General features: G+C 33.4%; 2 protein-coding genes across 2 annotated transcripts; one reads left to right on the top strand and one right to left on the bottom strand.

The window, feature by feature from the left end:
• Positions 1–4,097: 4,097 nt before the first annotated feature.
• Positions 4,098–10,812, top strand: LOC103490056 (cation/H(+) antiporter 20). Its single transcript, XM_008449429.3, has 4 exons — positions 4,098–4,389; positions 4,485–5,513; positions 7,438–8,397; positions 9,170–10,812. The coding sequence occupies exons 1-4, from the start codon at positions 4,204–4,206 to the stop codon at positions 9,566–9,568; spliced, it is 2,574 nt and encodes an 857-aa protein (XP_008447651.1). The 5' UTR covers positions 4,098–4,203; the 3' UTR covers positions 9,569–10,812.
• Positions 10,813–13,615: 2,803 nt separating this feature from the next.
• On the bottom strand, positions 13,616–16,445 carry LOC103490047 (pentatricopeptide repeat-containing protein At3g53700, chloroplastic). The gene has a single exon (XM_008449420.3). The coding sequence runs from the start codon at positions 16,037–16,039 to the stop codon at positions 13,739–13,741; it is 2,301 nt and encodes a 766-aa protein (XP_008447642.2). The 5' UTR covers positions 16,040–16,445; the 3' UTR covers positions 13,616–13,738.
• Between the last annotated feature and the right edge of the window lie 1,565 nt (positions 16,446–18,010).

Raw genomic sequence — 18,010 nt, 5'->3', positions numbered from 1 at the left:
GAAAGCTCGAGAAAAGGCATTTGAAAAGGTTCGTTAAACTTGAGATTTTTCTTGTTTGTCCAATGTTAGGCCAACCCTATGATGCACAGATGCACACATATTCATTCAATCAAAGTTGTTTCAATAAAAAAAATATTCATTTAAGATATATTTGTTTGGAAAGTCATTGACTGACTTAGCTACATGGTGACAAACGAGATTTTGAAAAAGTGAGAATGGAGAGAGAAGAACTTGAAAGACAGCAAAGAGAAGGTTGGCGGCGAGCTACGGACGGAGGAAGGCTGAAGCTGAAGTTGCGGCCGTGGCGACGGACGACAACGACGATGGAACAGACGACGGCGAGCTACGGACGGCGACAAATGTTTCTCTCTTCTCCGAACCCTTTCCCTTTCGCTTTCTGTTATGTGTAAAACAGAAACGAAATAAATATTCAGGGGATCTCCCGACGCACTACTTACGACGTCGGGAAAACCTAGGCCTTTCTCGACGCACTACTTGCCTTTCCCGGCGCATACTTACGGCGTCGGAAAAACCTAGCCTTGGGAACACCCTTTATTTCCCACGTGAGACTTTTTCCGATGCACTACTTATGGCGTTGGGAATATCCCTTATTTCCCGACGTCTTGTGCCCGACGCGTGAATGGTGAGTCGGGAAAACCTCTTATTCCCGACGTCTTACTTTATGCATCGAGAGAACCTCTTATTTCCAACGTCTTTTATGACGGCGTCGAAAAAAGCCTGATTTCTTGTAGTGAGTGTCAGTAGGAAATTTTGATCTTTTAGATATAATATGTAACTTAACCCGTTGATGTAGTATATATTTATAAAGAATAATTTATTTGATTATATATACATATAATATTCTATCAATCTACCTTTTTTTTTTTAGAAAAAGAAAATACTTCCACTAGCAAAAGCTTTGTTTGCCCTAGGATTCTTGTTTTAGTAGTTTGATGAATCAAAATAAGACTTGAAAAATAAAATTTAAATGTTTATTCTCCGAATTAAAGTTAACTATATATCCAATTATAACTTTTAGTTTCATCAATTATAAACTTGGGTTAAATATTGGAATGTTTTAGCTAACATAAAAATCCTCAGAAACCTATACTACCACTTTCAATATAGTTAGAATAATTAATTTATAAAAAAGCTTACAAAATTTAATGAAGCTTTATAGCTCAAATGTTTGTTTTTATTTGGATGATTATCATTTATGTATCAAACACACATATTTTGTAATGAATTTAAAGCACATATGTATGAGAATGGTTTTTTTAGAAACAACAGTTCAAATGAAAACTCAGAAGAGGGTAGAAATTCAAATATTCTTTTTAGTTTAAGATTTATATCTATTGACACACTTATCTAAAATTGTAGTACAATTCGACTAAAAAGATCGATACAACTCTAGTAAAGTTTAGAGGGAGAAAATTTTAAAAAAATTATGAATCAAACTAAACTTCTTACTGAATTAAAATTTTAAATTATCCTAAAAAAAACTTGACCAGTCTTTTCTCTTCTAATAAATAAAACAAAAAGCTAATTACTACGACAAAACAAAATCAATGACAAGTAAAGACAATGTAAATAGTAAAAAACAATATATAAATTTGTTTATGGGTTTACTAATAATAATTAGCTATACATCTGTAGAGAAACAATGAGATTCATACGTATATAGTCATTTGAAACATCATATAACAAATCATTCGAGACGTCACCCCAAAACAAAACTCCATAATTTTATATTAAATTTTGATCAAGATATCAACTTTTTTATATCGATATTTTTAGATATACGTATACATAATCTTTAATAATACAAAATCGAATCAAATAGAGTGACTATTGTTATTTTATTTGACATATTTAGAGAAAAACATATGTACGTATATGAGAGTCTACTACTTTTGCGAACTTCTCGTGATAATAAAAGAATGCATGCATCAAAATATATTTCTCAAAGGCAACTCTCATACTTTTCTTTCAAAAGAAATACTACTTTTCAAGGTTTTCTTTCAATGTTTGCATGTGAACTCTTTTCTCAAATCCCTTTTATGAAAAAGAAACCCACTAATAATTGTTAATCAATTTCAGCCTTTAAAAAAGTAAATTATATATTCATCTATATTATTGTAAACCATGAATTTAATTTCTAATTTTATATATTATTATAATATACCTTGTAAGTCATATGACTTGTATCTATATCATTGAATAAAGTCAAAATTTAGAAAAAAGAAAAAGAAAAACAAAACACCCACTTGGTCGAAAGTGGTCGATTACAATAAAATTGAATATCTATAATCTCTAAATTTTTTCATTTGTTCTATTTCATCTAAATAAAAAATAAGGATCAAGATTAGATAGAATTAAAATTTTCAAAATTAAAACAGTTTTTTTTCTTTTTTTTGAACACTTGAGAGCTAAAATGGATGGGAAAGTAATGGATAATCTGAAAAGAACCAACCTTGCATTAATGATGACAATATGATAAACTTTGTTGGGAACTGTCCCAAATAAATTTTCTCTTTCACTTTTTGAAGACAAGGACAGGAAAATATATAATTTCACTAAACCTTAAACTCAAAAATGTTCTTAGTATTACCATAAATATATATGAACCTAATTTATGCTTGTTAAATTATGATGTGAGCAGAAATTATTGTAAATAAATAAATAAATGACAAGGAGAAAGTTGGTCGTAAAATTGTGGGTAGGAAATTTCTGCCATGGAATTGTAAATAAACTTTTGTTCGTTTTTTAAGATTATAAAAATCAGTTGATTTCACGATTTTTTCAAAAATTAAGAAAATATATGTATTTTTAATTTTGATTTAGGTAAATTAATTTATCGACATTTAAGATAGAAAATTTGGATGTGATAGACCTAATTTTTAAGTGTGTAATATGAAGATAAAAATTATCATAGTCAAAGATGAGCAATCCATCTTCAACTTTATCTCTTACCTTATATAAATATAAATTTTATGAAAGAAATAAGAAAGTAGCAAATGGAAGAAGATAAACATTGAAAAGGGAAAATTGATGATATTGAAGGGTCAGCTATTTAAGGCTTCAAGTTGGTATGTAGTTTTGGGGAAATCATCTTGTAATTGTATGGTTATTATTATATTGATGTACAATTTTCATTAATTATTTTTAATCACTACAATATAGGCTTAAAAATTTTATTGTGAATGAAAATGTTATACAAAAATTTGTCACAATTATAGAAAATTTCCATTTTGATGGATAGTTTGGATAAACTATTCTTTTTTTTTTTTTTTGACATATTTGATAAAATTTCGAGTATTTTGATTGGTTGTATTTGATGTTTAAGTATATTGTCGTTAAATACTTATTATGGTTTTATTATATTTTTTTATTCTTGAGAAATTATTTTAAATAAAAAATTGTTTAAATATATATTATCCAAACCTACCATTTAGTTTAAAAGGAGAGTTTAATTTTAAAATTGAATTATACATATTCTTCCCTTCCTATATTTTTATAGGAAAAATATAATTGAGGAAAGAATAAAAAACCTAAAACCTTATCTTGATTTAATTACATTCCTATATTTGTTTTCACGGTCGTCTTGACCTTTTAATTATATACTTTGAAAACTATATTACTCAATATTACACCTTATCTACTACACAAAGTTCTTTTAGGAACAATCGAAATTAATTTGCTTATGTAATGTGAATGTTTTTCCATTGGATTTATCAGCCTACCAATATCTATTTTATTTAATTCAGAATTTATATGTTACTTGTTGTAAAGTAATTAATTTATAACTTATAAAATTTGTTATTTGTTAGTTTTTTAGTGATAATAATAATAATACCACATGACAAATCATAGTTAGACAATTGAATAAGCTACAAAATGACGGGTAAAACCAACTTCATTTCATCCAAAAGTAATGACAATAAATTAGAAAAATTAAATCAAATTGAAAATTTAAATTAAAAAAAAAAAAAAAAAAAGAGTACTAAGCACCTATGACTTATGTGAGAGAGAGTGAGACAAGGAAAAAAAAAGTGGATTATTTAAATAAATTTTAGTCTCAAAGTTTGTTCTATAAATGGTATCTAATTCAATACCATTCTCTTTGCCTTCCCCATTAACAAATTCAAGAGAATGACCAAATAAAAAACATAGTTCCTTTCTAAATAACAAAATTTGAAGAACATGAACACGAACATGAACATAAGCTCCATCAAAACTGCCTCCAATGGCATATGGCAAGGTGACAATCCCCTCCATTTCGCCTTCCCTCTCTTAATCCTTCAATCCGTTCTCATCCTCGTTCTCACTCGCTTCCTCGCCCTCCTCCTCAAACCCCTCCGTCAACCCAAAGTCATCGCCGAAATCGTCGTAAGTTCATTCCTTTCTCTCTTTTCTGATATGTGTATATATATATATATATCACTACCTCTTCTCTTCTTTGACCTCTAATTTTCCAATTTCAGGGTGGGATTCTACTGGGTCCATCCGCTTTCGGACGTAACAAAACTTATTTAAACCACATTTTCCCCTCATGGAGTACTCCCATTCTCGAATCAGTCGCCAGTATTGGTCTGTTGTTCTTCCTCTTCCTCGTTGGACTCGAACTCGATTTGTCCTCCATTCGTCGTAGCGGTAAACGAGCATTTGGAATTGCTCTAGCGGGAATCTCCGTCCCATTCTTTTCTGGCATAGGTGTCGCCTTCGTCCTGCGTAAAACCGTCGATGGCGCTGACAAAGTTGGTTACGGTCAGTTCATTGTATTCATGGGTGTCGCTCTATCCATCACTGCTTTTCCTGTTTTAGCTCGCATTTTAGCAGAGCTAAAGCTCCTCACCACCCAAGTTGGGGAAACAGCTATGGCCGCCGCCGCATTCAACGACGTAGCCGCTTGGATCCTCCTGGCACTCGCCGTTGCCTTAGCCGGCAACGGCGGCGAAGGCGGATCCGAGAAGAGTCCATTGGTTTCTGTGTGGGTGTTACTTTCAGGAGCCGGGTTTGTGGTTTTCATGATGGTGGTCACTCGTCCCGGAATGAAATGGGTGGCGCGTCGATGCACGTACGAGCACGATGCCGTAGACGAGGCGTATATCTGTTTGACATTGGTGGGGGTTTTGGTTTCGGGGTTTGTGACGGATTTGATCGGAATTCATTCCATTTTTGGGGGATTTATATTTGGATTGACGATTCCAAAAGGGGGAAGATTTGCAGAGAGATTGATTGAGAGAATTGAAGATTTCGTTTCGGGTCTTCTTCTTCCTCTGTATTTTGCTTCAAGTGGATTAAAGACGGATGTGGCCAAAATTAAAGGGGGGAAAGCTTGGGGGTTGTTGGCGCTGGTTATATCGACGGCGTGCGCCGGTAAGATTCTGGCGACGTTTGTGGCGGCGATGGTGTTTTTGATTCCGACGAGGGAGGCGCTGGCGTTGGGTGTGCTTATGAATACCAAGGGCTTGGTTGAACTCATTGTCCTCAATATTGGGAAGGAGAAAAAGGTTAGTTTTCTTTAAATTTATTAAAATAAAACAGAGAAAATGTATTTTTCACTCTCAAGTCTTCAAAATATTATTTTTGCGTTTTTTTCTTTAAAATAGTTAAATATCGAAACTAACAAAAAAAAAAATTCCATCAAACTTTGTATAGTTGATTTAAATTTTTTCTCACTCTATTTTATAAATAGTTTAACTTTTTCCTTGTTATCTACAACAATTTCTCTATTTTTTTTACATATTTTTATTAAAAATATAATTACATTTACTAAATTTTCAAAAGGTTTAATCCTATTTTTAAAAATGAGTTAAAAAGGTTCGCTAATTTATTTATTTTTATTTCATTTAAAATTAGAAAAATTATTTCGTCAATATTTTCATTTGTTTTCCTGTATCGATCATCATTTTTTTCAATATTTTCATCAAAATTTTCATAAAATTAAAACATTGATATTTTAAACAGTGATGTAGTGTCAATTAATCACCGATTAGTTTAAATTTTTTTAAAATTTAAAATTAAATTACTTTCATGTAAAAAAAATTTTATTTGCAGTAATCATTGGATTCGAAACCTCTATCAATTCTTTTTTATATAGAGAAATTTTTTCTCTAAATACATTTTTTTCCTAATATTATGTAAATAGTTTTATCTTTATCATTCACAAGTTGACTCATTAAGATGCTAAACTTAGAACCCAAGAGATTTAGTAACAACTTTTTCAAATAACAAAGACATTAAATTATATTTTAAAAGAATAAGTTATACATTTGAAAGTTTATATATGTTTGGAATGCAATTTTATTTTACAAAAAGGATTGTTAATTAAACACTAAAATAGAGTTTCTAAGCACTTAAAAAAATTAAATTATCATTCTTGATTAATTATTCATTGAAAATAAATCACATTTTAAAATAAAACTTATATTTCACTTACACCCTGTATATGAGATGTTATTTAATCCAATTCTTACAATTAAGTTGAATAATTTGGATGGATCAAGTCATCGATTCATAATTTGAATATCCATACCATAACTAATTATAATAATAATAAGTTTGAAAATTTTAAATTAAACAATAACAATATAAAACAATTTGGACCTTGAAGAAAGTGATGGATATGGAAATGTAGGTCGAGAAAAATAAACATTTCTTTTAAATCAAATTTAAGTTTGTTTTTCCTTGACCTGCATGTTTAAAATATATAATATATAATTTAGCTCATTTTTTTTTTCTCTTAACTTGTATTAAAAAAATTGTGTAAGTGGATATTGAATTAGAGGTCAGACAAAAGGATAGAGTTCCTTGCAAGTAAATGCAACCTAAATTGAAAAATTTTAGGGAGTGTTCAATTGAAACATCTTGTATTACTTTTATTAAGAGAAATATGTTTAGCTTCATAGGCAACTTTATAATTTTAATTTTAGGGGAATTATACTTTGGGTTTTTACCTGTTAATGGTTTGCTTGTTTTTTTTTTTTTTTTTTAATTATTCTTTTTAAAAAAAAACCATAGTTTTATTAATTAATGATTTGATTCGTCATTTTTCAATAAACCAATAAAGTTAAAATATAAAAATAATGTATGATGTAAGACCAAAATAAACGGCAGGTTACATGGAATTGAAAGTAGACATGTTTGGTTTTAAAACTGTTGTGTTGTCCTAAAACAATATTGTCACAAACAAAATGAAGTACAACACCATAAGGGACATACACATGTTCTCAATTGGAGGCTTTGCTTGCTTCATTTTTTAACCCTTCTAAACAAAATATGATCCCTACATCCCTATTTTAATTATTTTGTTTGATAATTATCTCAAAAACCAATTTCACCTTTAACCTAAAATCTAACTTTATTTGATGAGAAGCAGTAAATATGAACATTGATCGATCTCTTTTTCCAATTCAATCCCTTGATCAAACACAGGTTTTAAACGACGAAGTGTTCGCCATATTAGTGTTAATGGCACTATTCACAACATTCATCACCACCCCCACCGTGATGGCAGTTTACAAGCCAGCCCGAGGTGGCTCCACCCCACCTACCCACCGTAAACTTCGAGACCTCTCCGCCAATGACTCCCCCGTCGAGGACGAGCTCCGGATCCTCGCTTGTGTCCACAGCTCCGGCAACGTGCCGTCCCTCATCACACTGACCGAGTCAACTCGCAGCACCAAAAATTCCTCCCTCAAACTCTTCGTAATGCACTTGGTCGAACTCACCGAGCGATCCTCTTCCATCATGATGGTCCAACGCGCCCGCAAAAACGGCTTCCCTTTCTTCGCCCGGTTCCGCAAGGCCAGCGAGTGGCGAGACCAAATGGCTGCGGCCTTTCAGGCCTATAGCCAATTGGGCCGAGTCAAGGTTCGGCCCACTACGGCCGTCTCTTCCTTAGCTACCATGCATGAGGATATCTGCCACGTCGCGGATGACAAGAGGGTTACGATGATTATCTTGCCGTTTCATCGGAATTGGAGGGCATTTGGCGGCGGCGATGGGGCGGAGGAGGAGGTGGAGGAGAATGTGGGCCATGGTTGGAGAGTTGTGAACCAACGGGTTTTGAAGAATGCGCCTTGCTCTGTGGCGGTTCTTGTGGACCGGGGATTTGGGGCCGGTGTGGCCCAGACGCCTGGGCCTGGGCCTATGATTTGTGTGGGTCAAAGGATTTGTGTTTTGTTTTTTGGTGGGCCAGATGATCGGGAGGCGCTGGAGTTGGGTGGCCGGATGGCGGAGCATCCGGCGGTGAAGGTGACGGTGGTTAGGTTTCGGCCGTCGTCGGCGGATGGTATGGAGGGTAGTAATGTCATTTTGCGTCCGACGCACTCGAAATCAAGCGATAACCATTATAGCTTCATCACCACTCCGATCAACCGGGAAAAAGAAAAGGTACTTCTTTTCCCTATATCTTTAAACAATTTTTATATGGAAAAAAACGATCTTTTTTTCAATTTTTAGTCTTTTCCATTTTACATTAATTAGAGTTAAAAATCATTTTTCTTTAGTAAAACACAACAATTTTGTAATTCTACTCTAAAAATTATAACAAAACTTAATAAATTAATTATCAATTTAGTCAAAGCACCTCATAATTTATAATAATTTAAATTTAAAGAAAATTACTATAAATAGTATAAGAAATGAAACTATTTATAAAATCCAAATTTATTATATTTAATAATTTACTATTTTTTTCAATGTTCCATGATTTAATCTTTATCATAAAAATACTATTAAAAATCAACAAAAATAATTTACTCAAGTAGATTGATAAACTAATCAAGGGGTAAGTTTCTTTACAAATTATAAAAATTTGATCGTTAAATAATAAAAATGACAAATAAGTTTGAAAAAGTTTTGTATGAAAACAACTAAAATGTTACACAATTGATTAAATTATTGTATATTAAAAAATATTGGACTAAATTGTTACCTGTGTTAAAATTTAATAGCTAATTTATTAAAATTTTGAATTAAAAATAACTTTTAACAATAACTTTTTAACAATGATGCATATCATACGCAAGATGTTTACTTTTTCAAAACCAAAATAAATTTAATCAAAGTTGAAAGACTAAACCATTAATTATTTAAAAATTTTAAGGACTAAAAACGAATTTAATTGCTGAGTAAACTGATTAACAAATACAATGGAAAACAGGAACAAGATGAAACAGCATTGGCAGAATTCAAAAGCAAATGGGAAGCAACAGTTGAGTACAAAGAGAAGGAGGTCAGCAGCACAAACATGATAGTTGAAGGGGTGGTAGCCCTTGGGAAGGAAATGAGTTACGACCTAATAGTGGTCGGGAAAGGTCGGGTTCCCTCGAGCTTGGTGATGAAACTAGCGGACCGACCAGCGGAGCACGCAGAGTTGGGGCCAGTGGGAGACATATTGGCCAGCTCTGGCAAGGGAATAGTATCTTCAATATTAATAATTCAACAACATGGAGGAGGTGGCCACGTAGAAGAAACTCCAGTTTTGAAGATAGCACAATCCAATAAGAATGAGAATGAGTTGCCTATGTCAAATGATGGAACCTCAATTGATCATGTATAAATAAAATTATAGGTGTTTTCAACGTTGGTATATAGTTAAAATGGTGCATCATAGTTAGTAGTTTATTGTATCAATTCACAGAAAAATATAGCATAAGCATATTGTTATTCCAATTACAGTTCAATATAAAATCGTCAAGTTCCATTACATGGTTTTAGATTGTGTTTATCTTCTTGAAAATGTAACAAGCAAAGTAAATTAGGCCATTCTTAGTTTTTGGTCCTTTGCAAGGGTGCTTTTTTACGAACCAAATTAAAGATAATCATAAACTCAGAAAGCAGATTCTTTAGAATTGTTGGATTTGTTCTTGGATTTGTTCACAAAATCAAATCGCTTTAAGGTCATCAATTAAGAATCAAAAGTATAATAGAAATTAAACTAGACCTAACTATGAAAATATCATCATAAAAAGGAAATGGTCAATATTTGCAAGGTGTGAAAGAAATGCTCAAAGTAGGCCCAAAAGAGGCACATTAAAGGGCATCATCATTGTCGTCGGCCCATAGGCCCAAAGCCCTAACAAAGCAAGCGGAACCAGCCACTACAACCGCGGCAAAAATAGGAGGAACGATCAAATCAATCCCCGATTTTCTAAACAAACGATCCGGAACGCAAAGAACATCTCCCGGAATATCCATCGGAACCCTAACCAAACCATCGGACTTGCACTCGGCAGCAAAAGACGAGGACGGAGAAATAGCCGAAGCGAAGGCGAGTTCGGGCGCGAAGGAGGCAGCGGCGACGGTGAGCGTCAAAAGAAGGGTCCAGGAGGCGGAGAAGACGAGGAGCGGCCACCGAGATCGGAGACGGCGGTAGAGAAAGCGGAGCATGTTTTTCATTGGATTTTTGAGGAGGGAGTATGGGAAAAGAAATAGGAGAAGAGGAAAGGGATTGGGGAGTGGGTGTGAGTGAGGATTAGGGTTTGGTTTAATGGATGAGCTAATTATTTTAGAAGGAAGAAGATGGATGGATTAGGTTTTGACTGATGATGAGGTATTGGTGGTTGAAATGGAGAAGATTTGTGCGCTTCCCATTCCTTCTTCAATCTTACTTTTCCCCATTCATTTTATTTTATTTTAAGTTTTGACCTTTCAACTTTTTGATTTAGTAGAATTACCAAATTTGTGAAAATATTTATAAAATGTAATACCAAACTTCATATTCTATTACGAAGGAATTCACGAAGTACATAGGTGATGAATAGCTAATTCCACAAAAATAAAAACTTCCCTGATTTGTGTCCACGAATTGAATCAATATTTTAGTTTATTTTACTCAAATGGTCGTTAGTCATATCCGTAGGGTGGTAAAAAAAATCACTTTTTCATTTTTATAGTAAATCACTCTCATTTTTATAATTATAGTATTGTGTTTTTTTTAATTGAGAAATTGTATTGGATGACACAGTAAAAATTTAATTTAGCAATATACTACTGATCTTTTCAATTTTACAAATATAATAATTTTTTAATTTTGATTGATATTTCTTATTTTATTTTTTTTCATTATTCCAAAATTGTTTTTTTCTGCCATTTTTGTTTTCTTTATTGTTCTCTTTCGTTTTCTTCTCTTCTATGTCGTTCTTTTTCACCATTTCTCATATTCACTTCTCTTCGTCTTCTTCTGCCTCTTTTCCATCGTTCTTCTTCACCATTTCTCATATTCACCTACTTCTCTTCGTCTTCTTTTGTCTCTTCTTCACCGTTATTCTCTACCGTCTTTCTCTTCTCTCTTCAATTTCGTTCTTTTATATTTCTCCCTCTTCGTCGGTTTTTTTTTATCATCTTCTCCTCGTCTTCTTCTCCTATTCTCCTCATTTTTTCTTCGGGGAAAACAAGAATTATGTATGTATTTCTTCTCATTTGTTGAAGTCCTAATATTATTTCTATGAATTGCTCATATATTATTTATTAAAATTCGGGCTACGATTTGTTCTTCCTCATCTCTTTTTATTTGTTCCGAATATCTTTTATCGAAAGGAACTTCGTAGATCAGTTTGGTTTTATTTAGTTACGTTCAGTTCTGTTTTTTTTTTTTAATTTGTATCAGTTTTTTATATCAGCGCTATAATATACTTATATTATATGTATTAGTTGACTGATATACTTACTACGTGTTTTTTATTTTCTCAAAATTGTTGCAGTTCATTGTAGTTATGGTTAAATTGACAGTAATTGTTTTTCAGAGTGGTCAATGGGATGAGTAACATTACTACATGGATTACAAAACAAATTGTGTTTTGGTTGATGGAGTGATATCATCATTTTATTATTTTGTGAACTTGATTCATACTGAAATTCAAGTTGAGTCATGTATTGAACTTTCAGTTTTAATTTGTTGACTATAGGCGATAATGATGTTCAACATGTTATTAAGATTGTAAACATACCATAACAACTGTATCAACAATACATAAAGTGTATAATGCTTAGTGCATTAGGTGTATTTAATTAATTGAGTGTATCAACAGTTTCACAAGTGTATCAATAACATATCAAGTGTTTCAAACTAATAATATGTATCAATGAAATTTAGCAAGTGATTAAGTGTATTACATCTATCAAATGTATTAGCAAACAAACAAGTGTATCAACGATATATGAAATGTATCATTCTTAGTGCATCAAATGTATTTAATTGATTAAGTATATCAATAGTTGAGCAAATGTATCAACAACATATCAAGTGTTTCAAACTAATAATATGCATCAATAAAGTTTAGCAAGTGATTAAGTATATTAAATCTATCGAGTGTATCAGGAAACAATAATAAATGTATTAACGATATATAAAGTGTATCATTCTTAGTGCTTCAAGTGTATTTAATTGATTGAGTGTATCAACAACATATTAAGTGTTTTAAACTAATAATATGTATCAGTAAAGTATTAGAGAGTAAAAAAAAATGTACGAGGAGTACATCAACAAAACAAATCAGATGTATCGACGGTATATATTGGTGTATCAATGGTATATATTAGTGTATCAATGGTATACATTGGTGTATCAACCGTATATACTGGTATTAGTAATGACTGAATGGTAGTTTCGTAATTTTGTATTTTTAAAATGCGGGTTGGGCTTCAATTTTGTTATTTTTGCAAATGTAAAAATGATGTGCTATAAGCCTAATTTATGATACTATAATTGTCATATTTGCAAGAGTCCTTTTTGCTAATATAAACTAGGTAAGCTATTTTGGGTGGTTTAATAATTGTTAAACTTAGCAAAATTGGTTTTGTAATAATAAAATAGATTGAAGGTTGGAATTTCCTCTCCATGTGATATTTAAAAATTAAGAAAAGGAAAAAAAAAATGTATAATTTAACCTATGTATGAAATGACTCTTTATTTTTGTCAATAAAATTTAAAATATTAACATTTTGGTTCTTGAAATTTGAGTTTGATGTTAATTTAAGTTCTAGGTATGTTAATGTATATTAATTAATTTAAAATAAATTTAAAGTGAAATTTTAAATTTGATAAGGGAAATAGTAAAACTTCATAGTTGTAATATTTTAGTTAATTAATAGAATAAGATAGAGAAGTGCACTGAGCCAACACTTTTTAGTTCATGATAATTGTAATGAGCTCACACCTATTAGGACATGACATCTTTGAAGAATTGTTAACTGTCTTTGAAGAATTGTAAATGTAGTTAAATTGGTCATCCATAAATTTGTGCAAATAGTTTATAGATTTATATAAGAGGTATCTTCTATAATTAATAGACTATAAAAGTTGAATTCAAGCTATATTTACATTTTTTTTTTCATTATTTGTAAATGCTTATTGCACCTTCATCTTACATCCAATTTTGTTTTTTTGTTCAGGCCAACTGATTCACACATGGACTACCAATGGTGACATAATGTTCTGAGAATAAATTATTCTCGATTGCAGTGACCAAATTTGTAATATAATCAAATTTTAACTTCCATAAGTAGAGCCTTTAGAATAACGATAGTAAATAAAATGTTTCTATCAATATCTAAACTTAAACTTCGATGGAAGAGTATAGGAAAGTTACATGGAGTCAGCTAGATATGATAGCAATGGCAGCAAATTGGCCTCTAAAATTTCTACTAATTTCCAATTACATTTACAAAAACATAATGTTTTTAGTTCGTACAAAATACCTCCATGAGCAGTAAAAACAACAATTCATTCTCATCTTCCTCGATACGATCTTCTGGGATACATATCGTCCAAGATACCTCCAAGAGTTGACAATGCATCTTGAAATTTTCGGATTTTGAGAAAGCCCCTTATAGTAGATATCTCCCTCTCTTTGAACTTAGCTTTCTCCATTATCATATCAACAAGCTTTAAAAGGGTGTCATCCATGGACAAAGTATAGAGACCTTCGGCCAACATAACAAATGATGAGTATTCTGGTATGTTTCCTCTCTCTATCATCTCGACCGTGAAGTCCACTGCTTCTCCAATCGGCCCTCCGCCGTTGCAGAGACCACGATAAACAATCTTATATGTTATTGCATCTGGGGGTTCAGATTTCTCTAACATCTCTCTGAAAAGTCTCATGGCTTCATGAGTTCTGTTCCGTTTGAACAATGCTTGAATGACAGGATTATAGGCCTGTGGTGTCAGAACCATCCCTTTCATTTGAATTGATCGGAGAAGCCGACTTGCAACCTGAACTCTTCCTGCCTTACAGAGACCACTGATAAGAGTACCATAGGTGACGATGTCGGGATTGCATCCACTTGATGTCATAGTTTGAACTATATCTGCTGCCTTTTTAATGTCCCCGGTCTTGCAAAAGTGAGTTAGAAGTGAATTGTAGGTGAACTTATCTGGCCTTAAGCCTTCCATTATCATTTGGTCCATTAATTGAGCAGCATCTTCCACTCTCTTGCTTTTACAAAGCCCATCAATAAGAATGTTGTAGGTCACTGAATCCCTTGAAACCCCCTGAAGTTCCATCTCATCAAATATCTCCTCTGCTTCTTCAATCCTCTTGTTCTTACAAAACCCATCGATTAATGTATTATAGATAACTACATTACGTGCACAGCCACTCAATTCCATTTCCTTTAGCAGATTTAAAGCTTCCTCCAGTTTCCTACTTGAACAAAGACTCTCAATCAACATATTGTATGTAAACTCATCCGGTCGGCATCCTTTACCCTTCATTTCCTCAAAAAGCTCCATAGCATTCTTGTGATTGCTAGACAAGCAAAGACCCTGTATCAAAGAATTGAATGTACAAACATCTGGTAAGACTCCCTTACTTGTGAGAAGACGAGCTATTTCTGTGGCCTCTTCAACTCGATTCTCCTTACACAAGGAGCTAATTATAGTATTATAGGTGACAGCATTTGGAGAGCAATCCCTTGAAACCATCTGATCCAGAATCTTCACTGCTTCCTCAATTTCACCCAGCTTACAAAATCCAGAAATCAGAGAGTTGTATGTGTAGATATCTGGATCAAGTCCTCCTAAAAGCATAGCATCTACAACTTCCATAGCATGCTTGGCATGACCAACCTTGCACAAACCATTCACAAGAGTATTATATGTAAACTGGTCGGGACGAAATCCTTCATTCACCGCTTCTTGAATAAAACTCAAGGCTTGATCAATCCTACCCTGTTTGCAAAACCCATTAATCAAGACATTAACGGTAACGTCAGTACAAGGGCACCCGTATTCTATCATCTGTTCTTTAATTCTCAGTGCACCATCTAAATTTCCCCCCTCAATGTACCCCTGCATTATAGTCGTGAATGTGGTCTCATCTGGAGATAAGCCATAACTTGGCATCTCTTCCATCATCAGAATGGCAGGCCTAACCTGATGAGCTTTACAAAGGGCCTTAATCAAAATATTAAATGTCGAAACATCATGCCTAATTCGTCTTCTAACCATGCTCGAATGTGCAGATTCGACAAGTTTAAGCTTATTTGCATCCACAAGAACATTCAACAGCACATTATAGAAACGGGTATCTGGCTTTATCCTATACTCATCCTCCATTACTTTAACAATGCCCATAACTTCATCATACAACTCGAATTTCCCATAACTCTCAACAAAAATCAAGAAAATACCTCTATCAAACTCACACCCAGAGAGCTTCATCTCCTCCAGGACACGCCTCATGTACTCGAACGACCCTGCTTTTCCAAGCTTGCGAAGAATCTCCTCGTAAACTGAGGAACTGGGCACGAAGTTAGGCTGCTTTGAAGCCCAATTGAAGACACGAAGGGCAGCCACTTCATCAGTCTGGCGACGAAGGGTCTCGATGAGCTGTTTGGGAGTGAAATCAGGAGGAAGCTGATGAACATTTGGTGAAGAGGAAGTGAAATTGGAGGAAGAAGAGGAGGCGAGCTGGTCAGAAACTGAAGCAGAAAAGAAAATGGAGGAATTGGAGATGGGTTTAGAGGAAAAGGAGAGGGGAACGTGAGGGAGAGACCATGGATAACACTTAACACAAGTGAAAGCCATTGAGTCAATTCAACAAACACATTGAACGCAGGAAGGTTCGCCGTCACAGTGAAGAAACCGGAGAGATGTTGAACAATGGCCGGCGAAGTGGTAGTGGAATAGCAGAGAAGAGAGACACTGCAAATCTTTGTGATAGAAATCGATGAGTACGATAGCGGTGGATGAATTCGCAAGCTTCAGCTTTTCCCTTTTTTTCGGAAACTGCTTGATTGCTTCTATTCCCAAATGGGTTTTTTAGGGCAAATATCCAAACTCTATTGTGTTTGATATTTTTTAACTACGAAATTTAGTGAGTGCGTCAGATAAATGACCGAAAGACTCTTTGTTGACGTCAAATTCGAAGGAAAAGTAGTGAAGTCTTGCAATCACTTGTGTCGCTCTTGCTCAATCTTATCTTTTTCACTTTTTCTTGTGCAAAATACAGTGTTGCTCTTGTGCAAAGTCTTCCTAAATTGCTTGGCATGGTTAAGTGTTAGATCCAAGGATTTTGTGGACCGAGGCTTTATAGGCAGAAAAACAATTTGAATCTAGAGAAGGTTGGATGACAATTTTACCACTAAACTAATTAGGAAAATTTTGAGAAGTAGCACATTTTTAGTTTTACATTTCAAAACTAGTACATTTTAAAAAAAACTCGTGATTTGTTTTTTCTAGGTTAATTTTGGCCAATCTCGACACCGAATTCTTCACAAAGTTTAAAAAACTTTTCAATGTGTGTGTGTTTTTTTTTTTAAATTTCATAATAAAGGGTATTCTCAAATGACCAAATTACCATCAAAAGCTCGAACGTTAGATATTCTTAAAACTCTCGACCTTGTACTCATTTCGACCGAGACTAAACAAGTTTGCTCACAAAATCGAAGACATTTCTCTGATTTTTGCTTCCTGAAATTTCAAGAAGTCATCCTTTAACTTGAATCTCTGAAGGTGAATTACTTTGAATGATTTCATAGTTTATGACTGAATTTTAGTTTATGTTATAGTGTTTTTACGTGAAATCTGAAGCCGATGGGAAAAGAAAATATGTAGTTGGTTTGTAGAACTATATTAGGAAATTGCCAAAAATAGGTTAAAAAAAGAGGTTTAAATGAATTTTTGGACAAGTTTTCAAAAGAAAGACTTTTAGGACAATTTGGGTGTGAATGGACAAAAATGCCCTCCATTAAATTTCTATCCCTCTCTATTGAATTTTTCGCCTACCCACGTTCGCTTTTCCTTCTCTTTCGCGTAGAACACCTGAAGTAAAAAAAAAACATCTCCTTTCGTTGGCTTTTGAAATTTTCCGCTCTGCTCTTCGAAAATACTCCGACTGTTCGTCTGTCGTCGGTCCTCCAGTGCATTTCGTCGCTTCTCCTTTTGGAACCTAAGAATCAACTTTGAGCGTTTTCTCTTATTTCAGTGAGTTTTATCTGTAACCCATTTTCAATATATTTGCTATAAATGTTTGGTTTTGGAATCAACTTATTTGTTGGAATTTGTTCCTTTTTCTTCAGGCTTCAATCATGACATCGACATCGACCGACGGACCCTTGTACAAGATTAATCCTTCCCATCATTTTTATTCCCTAGTAAGTTGTTTGTCTCATTTAGAAAATACAACACATAATATTAAGGTCAAACTCAAACCCGATCAATTAGCCTTATTTAGGAAAACAAAGTTTGGGCACTTTTTGGACCTAAATATTGTCTTTAATGGGCCACTCATCCACTACTTACTGTTAAGGGAGGTGGAAGATGAAGGAAATGATTCTATAAGTTTCTTACTAGGGGGCGTTGTTTGTACTTTCGGTAGGAGAGAGTTTAACATCATAACTGGACTATGGGGTCCTAAAGAGGACTATATTCAATTGGTTGGGAATAGTCGACTGTTGGAGAAGTTTTTCAAAGACAAGGAGTGTATTTATGTTAGCGACTTAAAGGATATATTTTTGGAATACGAGAGTGATGACGATGATATTGTGAAATTAGCTT

This window comes from Cucumis melo, chromosome 8, assembly GCF_025177605.1.
Source record: "Cucumis melo cultivar AY chromosome 8, USDA_Cmelo_AY_1.0, whole genome shotgun sequence".
NCBI classification, from domain to species: domain Eukaryota; kingdom Viridiplantae; phylum Streptophyta; class Magnoliopsida; order Cucurbitales; family Cucurbitaceae; genus Cucumis; species Cucumis melo.
This window is presented reverse-complemented; position numbering and strand designations above follow the sequence as displayed.

Excerpts from the sequence above, each read along its gene's own strand:
- LOC103490056 (XM_008449429.3), top strand. The coding sequence starts at position 4,204 with ATGAACACGAACATGAACATAAGCTCCATCAAAACTGCCTCCAATGGC. Across the intron at positions 4,390-4,484 it reads AAGTCATCGCCGAAATCGTC|GGTGGGATTCTACTGGGTCC; the intron begins GTAAGTTCATTC and ends TTCCAATTTCAG. Across the intron at positions 8,398-9,169 it reads TCAACCGGGAAAAAGAAAAG|GAACAAGATGAAACAGCATT; the intron begins GTACTTCTTTTC and ends AATGGAAAACAG.
- LOC103490047 (XM_008449420.3), bottom strand. The coding sequence starts at position 16,039 with ATGGCTTTCACTTGTGTTAAGTGTTATCCATGGTCTCTCCCTCACGTT.